This window comes from Prionailurus bengalensis, chromosome E2 (assembly GCF_016509475.1).
Source record: "Prionailurus bengalensis isolate Pbe53 chromosome E2, Fcat_Pben_1.1_paternal_pri, whole genome shotgun sequence".
NCBI lineage: Eukaryota > Metazoa > Chordata > Mammalia > Carnivora > Felidae > Prionailurus > Prionailurus bengalensis.
Genome location: NC_057352.1, coordinates 13,302,044 through 13,312,852, shown reverse-complemented (window position 1 = coordinate 13,312,852; position 10,809 = coordinate 13,302,044). Strand labels below are relative to the sequence as shown.

At 65.0% G+C, this 10,809-nt stretch overlaps 1 protein-coding gene across 1 annotated transcript; it reads left to right on the top strand.

The window, feature by feature from the left end:
* Nucleotides 1–5,370: 5,370 nt before the first annotated feature.
* On the top strand, nucleotides 5,371–10,689 carry ERFL (ETS repressor factor like). Its single transcript, XM_043598752.1, has 5 exons — nucleotides 5,371–5,550; nucleotides 8,372–8,606; nucleotides 8,947–9,142; nucleotides 9,261–9,378; nucleotides 9,757–10,689. The coding sequence occupies exons 1-5, from the start codon at nucleotides 5,484–5,486 to the stop codon at nucleotides 10,203–10,205; spliced, it is 1,065 nt and encodes a 354-aa protein (XP_043454687.1). The 5' UTR covers nucleotides 5,371–5,483; the 3' UTR covers nucleotides 10,206–10,689.
* The last annotated feature ends 120 nt before the right edge of the window (nucleotides 10,690–10,809 follow it).

The following is a 10,809-nucleotide window of genomic DNA, read 5'->3' as shown; positions in this document are numbered from 1 at the left end:
GGGGGTGACCTTGGGGGTGGGGGGGGGGCGGGCAAGTCCAGGCAGGAAAGCCCCCCATCCCCTTCCTGGCCCAGTCCTCCTCGGGACAGCCGCAGAGGCCCCCTTGGTGCCTGCAGTGAGACCGCCTTCGGGCCCGTGTGCACACAGATGTGGGCAGGTGCGTGTGCAAGCACATGCACAGGTAGCGTGCGACAGCGGGCGGCTGGGCTGTGTGCGGCCGGAGGGGACAGGGCGCATGGTGCGCGACGTGTGCCTACCGGTGGGGGCCTGGAGAGGGTGGTGCGAGAGTCTGCCGTGTGCCCAGATGTGTCCCGCGTGGGCGTGTGGCCTAGGGAGGGGCGTGTCCCTGGCACGGGTGCAGACGGAGGGTCAGGGTGTATATGCGTGTGTGTCTAGCTGTGAGGTGTGTGCCTGTTGGCGTGTGTGTGCGTGTGCGCGTGCGGGGGTGGCAGCGGGAGAAGGGTCTTGGGCCGCGTCTCTCTCCTCTTTAGACAGAGCCCCGGAGAAGATATGAAATTTAAAAAAAAAAATCAATTTTCATTCCACTTGTGCAGATTGTGTTAAGGGGAGGGGGTGCTGGGTGAGGGATGAAGGGGCTGTGGGGGGGGTGGTGAGGCCCGAGGCGACTCCCGAGGCGGCCGGAGCAGCTTAGAGAAATCAAGACAACTGGTTAAACCCCAGCCCAGGGGGCCGGGGTGCTGGGGGCGGGGGGGTGAGGAGACCAGAGGCGAGGAGAGATGTGGAGAGACAGAGACGCCCAGAGACAGACAGAGACGCCCTAAGACAGAGACAAGAACCGTAGACCCTGAGACTCTTGGAGCTCCAGGCGGACGGAGGGATGGAACAACAAAGACCTCTGTGAGACGGACCCCGCCAGCCCGTGGGCCTGAGGCCGGGAGCCCCATCTCTAGAGAGACAGAGGCAGACGTAGGCCTGAGACGGTGCCCGCTTTATACACGCAGACATGCGCTGGAGAAGTGCGGGGGGGCGGGTGGACAGACAGCCGGACAGACGGCAGCTTGACCTCCGAGTGCCCGCCTCGCCGCGACACAGCCCGTCACCCAGTTGGCCTCTGGGTGTGAGCGTGCTGCTGGGCGGGCTGGTCCGTGTGCGTGTGTGTGTGTGTGTGTGCGCGCGCGCGCGTGCGGTCTCATGGTGGCTGTATCGGTGCCACGTGTGCATCTGTGTCTCCGTGTGTGTGACACAGGGTCTCTGGTGCTGGTGCGTGTGGCACTGTGTGCAGCTGTTGCGTCCCTCGCGTGTGTCCCTTGTGTCCCTGGCTTGGCTGTGCTGGTGTGTGTGTGCCCGGGTGGGTGTGGCGCCGTGTCCGTGTGCGCTCGTAGGTCTGCGTGTCTGCGTGCGATTGTGTCAGTGTGTTTCTGTCTACGGTTGTGTGTCTCCGCTTCCGGGTGGGATCGAGGTGGTGTGTGTATCCCTAGACAACCGTGTGTTCCTCTGTGAATATCTGTGAGTGCTGTGATATGTGTGTGTGTGTGACGGTCACGGGGCGTGTGGCTGTTTTGACCTGCGTGTCTGTGTGTTGCGTATGACACGGGTGGGGGGGTTGCCGAGGATGCCGTGTGGGTCTGTGTGAAGTGTGCCTGGGCCGGATTGTGGGTCTGTGTGACTGCTTGGCGAGGAGGGGAGAGGCAGCGTCTTGCCTGCCCAGCCCCTCTCCCCACACTGCTGCATGCACACGCACAAGCACACACACATTCAGTGCCGTGGCTGCAGGCGGTGGAGATGGGGGGCGGGGGGGGGGAGGAAGCAAAATAAAATTAAAAATTAAAGCTGGCCCGGAGTCCCCATCCGCACGGCGCGGACCGGCGGGGCGGGGCGGGGGTTTGCAGCGGCTCCCCCTCCACAGCTACCGGGTCTGGGGCCGGCTGTCCGTCTGTCCAGCGTCCTAACCGGGCCCCTGCCTGGCCCCGCAGCCCCAGCCCCGCAGGCCCGCTCCTTCGATCGGCGATCAATGGGGCCAGGGGGGCGCCAGGGGCAGGGCGAGATCAAAGGGACCCCAAGAGACGGACAGTGGGACGGAAACAGAGATGCGGAGACAGAGATGGAGACAGAGACGGAGAGACAAGGACGTGGGGAGGAGAGACGTGGAGAGACGTGGGGACCCAGAGAGAGACACGGGGACCCTGAGACGTAGTGCTGTGGACCCTGTCCGTCAGGGCAGGGACCCAGTCCCTGTGGGCCTGACCGGACAGAGACGGGGACAGAGAAGGGGCAGGCAGAGATGGCGAGACGGCAGAGACGCGTGAGAGATGCGGGGGGGAGCGTGGGAGCAGGGCCCGGAGCGCCGATCCCACGGCTCCTCGTTATAACGTGTCCGGAGGAGGCGGCGGGGAGTTGAAAGCGTCGGGAAGAGAAATCAAAACCAACACGGAAATGAGAGGGGCCAGTGGGGGTGGGGGCGGGGGCGGAGGCAGGAGGGAGGGGGACCCGGAGAGGCAGAGCGAGCGGGAGGTGGGAGAGAGGTGGCCGGCGAGGTGCGGAGCCGGAGCCGGGAGGGAGATGGGGAGACTGAGGCGGGACGGGCTGGGGGCCGAGCCGGGGTGGTGGCACAGCAGGGGAGAGGGGAGAGCCAGCGGAAGAAGGGACGGAGGGGATGGGGCGCGGGGAAGCCAGAGATGGGAGAGACCCGAGGGAGGTGGGGGGGGGCACAGGGGTTGGGGAGAGGGGGTGGGAAAGGATGGGAGGAGACCCCCTGGGTTGAGGAAGACAAGGAAAGAGAGAAGAGAGATGGAAAAAAGGAAAAGAGATGAGGAGGAGACAGAGAAGGGGAGAGAGAGAAGAGTGTGGGAGGGGGGCGGGGGGGGGGGAAGAGACAGGGAGGGAGAGCAACAGAGAAAGTTGGGGAGATTGGATGGGAGACAGAGGGGACATGGGGGTGTGGGGGCAAAGTGGCCGCAGGAAGGGGGGACCCTGAGGAGGCAGATGAGGTGGCCGGGGGCCTGAGTGATGGAGAGGACCGTGTGGGAGAGACGCAGTGGACACCGGGTGGCGGGGGTTGCCGCCTGGGTGCCCGTGGGGACCCGGCAGGTCTGGAGGGATGGGCCATCTGCCAACTCTTGTCTGCCGTCCAAGGGGTGAGGTGGGGCTTGTGGGGAGCAGAGCGGCCGTGCGGGGTCTTTGGGGAGAGCGGTGTCTGCGGGGAAGGCTGTCTTATAAGAGCACGTCGTGGGGGTGGGGTATTTGAGGGGGGTGTCTGAACGAGGAGGTCTGAGAAAAGTGCTCTCTCTGAAAGGTGGGGTCTCAAAGGGAGGAGCGGTGAGGGGCTGAAAAGTATCTAAGGGGGAGGATGTGCCCGAGGGCTGGGTGTCTGAGAGGAACAGATGTCCAAGGGTCTGGGGGCGCGTGGGGGGGTGTCGGTGTAGTGGGGTATCCGCGGGGGAGAGGCTGTCAGAAGGGTAAAGGTTCTGAGAGACGGGTGAGGAGGGGGGAGGGGGTATTTGAGGAGAGAGGTATCTGAAGGAGTAAGGGGTCTGAGAGAGAGGACCTGAGAGGGGAGGCATGTCCAAGGAGGAAGGGGTGTCTGAAAGAGGAGGCATATTCAAGGGGGAAAATATGTCTGAGGGAGGAGACAGATAGGGGCACAGGTGTCTGAGGGGGGAGGCATATCCAAGGAGGAAGTGGTATCTGAGGGGTGCTGTTTGGGAGAGGCAGATTTTAGGGGAAGGAGTGTCTAAGGGGGTTGTCTCGAGGGGAGGCATATCCGAGGAAGAAGGGTATCTGAGGGGGGGCCTCCTGGAGGGAGGCAGATCTAAGGGTAAGGGGTGCCTGGGGGGGCTGTCTGGGGAAGGGGATCTGAGGGGGGCTGTGGGGTGAGGGGAGGCAGATCTAAGGGGAAGGGGTGTCTGGGGGGGGGGGCTGTGGGGTGAGGGGAGGCAGATCTAAGGGGAAGGGGTGTCTGGGGGGGGGCTGTGGGGTGAGGGGAGGCAGATCTAAGGGGAAGGGGTGCCTGGGTGGGGGCTGTGGGTGAGGGGAGGCAGATCTAAGGGGAAGGGGTGCCTGGGTGGGGGCTGTGGGGTGAGGGGAGGCAGATCTAAGGGGAAGGGGTGTCTGGGGGGGCTGTGGGGTGAGGGGAGGCAGATCTAAGGGGAAGGGGTGTCTGGGGGGGGGCTGTGGGGTGAGGGGAGGCAGATCTAAGGGGAAGGGGTGTCTGGGGGGGGCTGTGGGGTGAGGGGAGGCAGATCTAAGGGGAAGGGGTGCCTGGGTGGGGGCTGTGGGGTGAGGGGAGGCAGATCTAAGGGGAAGGGGTGTCTGGGGGGGCTGTGGGGTGAGGGGAGGCAGATCTAAGGGGAAGGGGTGTCTGGGGGGGCTGTGGGGTGAGGGGAGGCAGATCTAAGGGGAAGGGGTGTCTGGGGGGGCTGTGGGGTGAGGGGAGGCAGAACTAAGGGGAAGGGGTGTCTGGGGGGGCTGTGGGGTGAGGGGAGGCAGATCTAAGGGGAAGGGGTATCTGGGGGGGGCTGTGCGGTGAGGGGAGGCAGATCTAAGGGGAAGGGGTGTCTGGGGGGGCTGTCTGGGGGAAAGGGGTCTGAGGGGGGCTGTGGGGTGAGCGGAGGCAGATCTAAGGGGAAGGGGTGTCTAGGGGGGCTGTGGGGTGAGGGGAGGCAGATCTAAGGGGAAGGGGTGTCTGGGGGGGGCTGTGGGATGAGGGGAGGAAGATCTAAGGGGAAGGGGATCTGGGGGGGGCTGTGGGGTGGGGGAGGCAGATCTAAGGGGAAGGGGTGTCTGGGGGGGCTGTCTGGGGGAAGGGGGTCTGAGGGGGGCTGTGGGGTGAGGGGAGGCAGATCTAAGGGGAAGGGGTGTCTGGGGGGGGCTGTGGGGTGAGGGGAGGAAGGTCTAAGGGGAAGGGGTGTCTGAGGGGGATGTCCAGGTTGGGGGAGGCAGGTGCAAGTGGTAGGGGTCTGAGGTCGGGGAGGCGCATCTGTGGGATCCCTCCTTCAGGGTGCTGGGGTCTGCTCTGCGGGGGTGGGGGGCCCTCTCTGGGCCGGCGGGTGAAAGCTGGGGACCGCTTGGGAGCTAGATGAGCCAGCCCGGGGGGGAGGGGGGTCCACTGGGCGGGCCAGGGGGTGGGGGCGAGGTTCAGAGCGAGACAAATCTGGGGCGGCCAGATAGAGACCCAGAGACGCTGAGACGGATGAGAGGTCAGGCACGAGCCGGCCGGAGAGGCGGCGGCGGCGGCAAAGCTGGTGCGGGGCGGGCGGGTGGCGTGGCCAGCCAGCGAGTGGGAGCAGCGCGGAGGGAGGCTGGGGGCGACGTGGGTAGTGACTGAGGCACAGGGTGAGGGCGAGGCTGCGGGAGGAGAGGCTGGGAGGCAGGGTCCGTGGGACGTGGGTGGAGAGGGTGGCGGGTGGCGGGCCGGGAGGGCCCGTGGGGAGCGCCCGCCCCACTGACCCCTGTCTGTCTCTCCTGCCTGTCCCCCGCCTGTCCCCGTGTGTCTGTCCCGGCCTCTCTGCAGGGCTGGCTCCACCATGGACTGTAGCTGCGTCTCCGACCTTCTCTTCGCCCCGCCCGCCCTGCCGGCTCTCTGGACCCCCGGTAACTGGCCCGGACCTCCTGCCCCTCCCAGCCAGCTGGCTCCTCCTTTCTGCACCTCTTCCTGTCCTCCCTCCTCTGTCCGGGTCTGTCACGGTCCCCTGAATGCAACCCCCTAATGAGAAACTTGGCTAAAAACTTCACAGCCAGATGTCCCTGCCACCTGCCTACTGGGACGTGAGGGTCTTTGGAGGGTAGGGGAGGTGTTGGGGTCCGAGAGGGGTAGGCTCCTGGGATCTGAGGTGCTGGGGTCTCGGCCTGCTCCCACCCAGGACCTTGGGCAGAGAGGCAGGTACTGGAGACGCCCGGGCAGTGATGGAGCAGGGCGGGGACCAGAGGGGGCACCAGGCCAGGCGCGGGTGTGCAAACGGACAGGGGCTGCCTGGCCAGGGGGACGTGGAGCACGGTCCAGCCAGCCGGAGCCCTGGGACAGAGGACGGCCTGCTCAGAAGCGGACACTCAGAGCTGGGGATGTGGACAGTAAGACCGGCTTGGACGTGCATTTAAGCCCAAGTCACAGGCCCCACAGATGGGGAGTGCGCGTGTGCGTGCGTGTAGACTGGGACTCTGTGCCTGCTAGTTTGGGGGCTCGGAGTGTGTCCTTGCGTCACACGTCAGTGCTTCTGGAAGAAGTGGTCGCACTGGGAGAGTGTATGTGCAACGTCTGTCTTTGTGTGAGCTGGCAAGCCTGCTCCTGCATGTGCACGCACACACACACCCCCCTACCTGAGCGTCTCTGGGCTGGGTGGGGGGGTTTCTTTGGGACATTGGGCACAGCATGTCTGCGTTTTAGGATTGGGGGTGTCTGTGGGCTTGCCAAGCACGTACCTGCCTCGGGGGTGAGGCGCTCTCGACCATTACTTCCCGGTGCGTGTCATGGTCCGGGACGGAGGTCTCGGTGCACTTCGGGCTGCGTGGGCGGGTGGGTGCCCCCCAGGCCTCTGTGTCGGTGTGTGCGCGGTGGGGGGAGGGGTCCTTGTATCCGTGGGTCACTGTGACTGAACTTGGGCGGGGGGGGGGGGGTCTGTCACAGTGTGTCTGCGGGCTGAAGTTGCGGGTCCCGGCAGATCCAGTCCGTCTGAGGAAATGTGTTTGAGGGCACGTGGTGGTTCCGGACTGGGTCGTGTATCTGCAGGTGTGGGGCAGTTGTGCCCTGTCCTCTCAGGGTCGCGCGCGCGCGCGCGTGTGTGTGTGTGTGTGTGTGTGTGTGTGTGTGATGCAGTAGCGGGTGTGGAATGGGCCGGACCTCACGAGCTGATTGAGCCCCATCACCCGAAGTAAGAAAGACCCAGAACGGGGTTGAGAGAAAAATTCTCCCTTCGGGGAGGAAACCGCCTCGCCTCCCGAGCCCTCGGCGGGAAGGCATTAGCGCCGATTCTCACGCACCAGCACCAGGCAGCCTGGGTGGGACCCTGCTGCTCCTTGCCTCCTACCGCTGAAATTCTATTAAGCCAGAGAGGGCAAGGACCTACCCTGGGGCCACACAGCAAGTAGGTAGCTTAGCGTTGTCTTCCTCCCCAACCTTGGTTCTCTGTAGGCTGATCCTGCCTGCTGTTCTCAGGCCTGGGCCCGGGGGTCTCTGAGGAGGGAGGGAGGACAGAGGATGTGGGCCCGGGGCCTTGTGGATGGGAGGGGAGATTCAGGGGTGGGCGAGACCCTCCCCTTTCCATCCAACTTATTCGGCACATTTGGACAGCAGGGTGCAGGCCACTCGTGTGTGTGAAGCGTGTGCTGAGGGGCGAGCCCTGGGTGTTACAGAGCGCGGGTGCCTGGGTCTCGTGGGTTTAGGCGGCCGTTCTGCAGGCGTGGTCTCAGCCCGCGTGCGCCTGTCAGGCCGACACACGCGTCCCGATGCCGCACCCGCCAGTTCTGAGTTCTGCCACACTGTGTGTGATTTGGGCCTTTGGCGTCCTGTGCGTCTCCCGTCATGGCTGCGTGGTTAGTGGGTCTTGGTTCCGAGGGGCCGGAGACGTACGATTGTGTGTTGGGACGGACGTGTGATGCCGGGCATCTGGTGTGTCCCCGTGGTGGCATGTCGTGGGCGAGGTGTCGTGCCCCAGCGGGAGCGCCGCCCTCGGGGCCGCCTGTGTCCCACGGTGTAGCTGGGCATCCCTGGAGCGTGAGGGGACGGCTGTGTGCGTGCTGCAGGTTTACGCTTATGCACACTGCTCTAGGACCGACAGAGCCAGGTGTGGGAGGGGATGTGGCGCGTGAGAGTATAAGTACACGGACCGGTGCAAAGACACACGGGCACACGGGCCTGGCCGCCCCAGGGTGGGGTCAGCGGAGGGCTTCAGGGAGAGATGGAGCAGGGGGCAAGGGACAGGGAGGGGGTCATGCAGCAAGGGGTCAGGGGTGTTCCAGAGAGCAGGAGCGACTGGGGGCTTCTCAGGGCAGGGCTGGAGGGGGCAGCGGGAGGAGGGCTGTCCCCGTGTCGGGGGTGCCCTTCCCCTGCAAGCTGCCCCCTCCATTTCCTCCCCACGGTCGAGGCTGCAGGAAACTGATCCCTCCCACTCCACCCCGGGGGCGCTGAACCTGGCAGACTTCAAGTGCCAAGGTCGAGGATGAGGCTGGAGGTGCCACCCCGGGGTCCCCGGACAACGGAGTTCTTGCCTCTTTGGCCAGATGGGGGACTAGACACCAGCTGGGGTAGAGAGTAGGAGTTGGGTCCCTAAAGACATCAAGGGGTGGGTAGCTAGCTGTTCATCAGAGGCTGGGAGTCGGGGGAAGACCGGATGCCTCTCGGTTCCGGAGTCCAAGTAGGACCGGGAGCCCTGGCCTCGGTGTCCTGACCCGGGGCCACTCCCCTGCCTCCTGTCCTCAGGGTTTGCCTTCCCAGACTGGGCCTACAAGCCGGAGTCGTCCCCTGGCTCGAGGCAGATCCAGCTGTGGCACTTTATCCTGGAGCTGCTGCAGAAGGAGGAATACCAGGGTGTCATCGCCTGGCAGGGGGACTACGGGGAATTCGTCATCAAGGACCCTGACGAGGTGGCTCGGCTCTGGGGCATCCGCAAGTGCAAGCCCCACATGAATTATGACAAGCTGAGCCGGGCCCTGCGGTGAGGAGGGGTGGGGAGAGGCCGGCTGGCACCTTGCCCCTTCTCCCCTCCCTGTCCCTCCCGACCCCCACCCCCTGGGGCTTGCCCTCAGTCTCCTGGGGCAGAATCCCTCGGATCCCAGCGCGCAGTAGCTACCGTGACTACTTGTGAGCGGACGGGAAGCAAGGAGGAAGGCCGGAAGCCAGCGTCCCAGCCTGCTTCACCCTTTCCTTGCCTTGTGACCTTGCTGAAGGGACTTCTGTGAGCCTCCGTTCCCCCAAACTATAGTGCTCTGTGCACCGTGCCTGGCACAGAACGTGAGTTAGGGGCCCTGCCCAGCATTCCCTCATTCTCTCTCTAGCTACTACTACAACAAGCGGATTCTCCACAAGACCAAAGGGAAGAGGTTCACCTACAAGTTCAACTTCAGCAAAGTCGTGCTGGTCAACTACCCGCTGTTGGATGTGGCAGCAGCCACCACGGGCTCCCCACTCTTGCTGACCCCTGGTCCCTTTGGGGGGACCCCTGGGCCAGATGCTCCTCCCCTTACCCCTGAGGTGAGTTAGGGACACTGAGGTCCCAGCACTGGGTGTCTGGTGCCCCCCTCGCCAGCCATCAACCCCTGGGGACGGGGCGGCCACTCTAAGTGGTGCTGCCTCCCCCCTCCCCCTCTAGACCTTGCAGACCCTGTTCTCTGCCCCTCGCCTGGGAGAGCCAGGGGCCCGGGCGCCCCTGTTCACCCCTGAGACAGACAAACTGCGTCTGGACAGCCCTTTCCCGTTTCTGGGCTCCGGTAAGAGCCTGCGGGTGCTGGGGGGGGGGGGGGGCGGGGAATGCTGCACGTGTTTGAGGGGAAAGGATGGGCAAAGATGGGGAGAGACAGGATGCAGGAAGGAGGCCCGGGGCGAGGTTGTGTGTGTGCACGTTTTAAAAGCCACAGGAGGATTCGTGGAGAGGCAGGGAGGAGGGACACTAGAGAGGGAACAGCCTGGGAGAAGGGCTTTCAGGGCGCCAAAGGAATGGGGAGACCTGGGGAGAGCTGGGGGCAACCACAGGGCGGGGGGCGGCAGATGTCACGTGGGAGAGAGGGGGAGAACCGGGTGGAACACTGCAGGCAGCCCCGGCAGTGGAGGTGTGCCCGGCCTGATCCTCTGTCCCCTGTACTCACCAGGTGCCACCGGCTATTCCAAGCCCCCTGGCCTGCTGGGTCCTTATGGCCGCGCCTTCCCAGAGTACCCCTGGAACTTTAACCCGTACCTCACCGGCCCCTTCCCCAAGCTGCCCCCCTCTCTCTACCCCCCACACTTCTACCCCAACCCTCTGGCCGGTCCCCTGGGCCACCTGCCCTCAGCAGGGGCAGGGGGAGGCCCCACAGCTTCACCCCTGCTGGCTGCGACGGGGGACGGCCTGGGCCCTGAGCGCCCCTCGGGCCTGGCAGCCGCCCCTCGCCTGGCACTGCCCGGAGCTGGGGGTCCAGAGGCTGCGCTGGGGGGGAAGGAGGACAGCGACTCGGAGCTGGAGATCACTGATGTCAGCGGCTGCAGCTCTGACAGCGAGGGCGATGAGGGCCTCCCTGTGCCCCCCAAGGCCAAGGCGAGCAAAGGGGGGATTGGCAGCTGAACCACTGTGGGGTAAAGGGTTCTGCCAGGGTGGGGGCTTGGGGGGGGCAGCCTCTGCCCTGGTCCCGTGTGCCCTCGGCCCCTCCTAGGACCGGCCACATGGTCACCCACCTTCTTTCCTAACCCTGGGTTGGGGGTCTCACCTCCCCCTTCAGAGGGGGAGGGGACACAAGGGTCTCCAGCCTCTTTCCCAGGCTCCGGTTTGAGGGGGCTCCCCGCCTGGCCCCACTCCGAAAGTGCAATATGGTGCCCAGCCTCTCCTGCCCGCCCACCCCTGTGCTGTGACCTGCGTGTTTGTGCGGCCATGTCTGCTCTTGTGCCAGCCCCAGTCCTGACACCCACCCCACACAGGCCCCCTGGGGACAGGGAGCTCAGAGCAATAACCCCGCCCCCAGCCCCTGCCCAGGAGGGCCCCCTCCCCACAACCCCCAACAGCCACCTCCAGAGAGTTTACTACAAAAATAAAAGAACGGAAAGGAGTGTGAGATGTGGGGGAGCCCAGTGTCATGGGTGACGGCGGGGGCTCAGGGTGTGGGAGGAGTGGCCTCGGGAGTCTCTGTTAAAGCACAGGAATCAATGAATGAAGAACTGGAGAAGAAGATGTC

What these genes read in the sequence shown, in the direction of transcription:
- ERFL (XM_043598752.1), top strand. Translation starts at nt 5,484, where the DNA reads ATGGACTGTAGCTGCGTCTCCGACCTTCTCTTCGCCCCGCCCGCCCTG. An exon ending in AAGCTGAGCCGGGCCCTGCG is followed by an intron (nt 8,607 to 8,946) that starts GTGAGGAGGGGT and finishes TTCTCTCTCTAG; the next exon opens with CTACTACTACAACAAGCGGA. An exon ending in TTTCCCGTTTCTGGGCTCCG is followed by an intron (nt 9,379 to 9,756) that starts GTAAGAGCCTGC and finishes TGTACTCACCAG; the next exon opens with GTGCCACCGGCTATTCCAAG.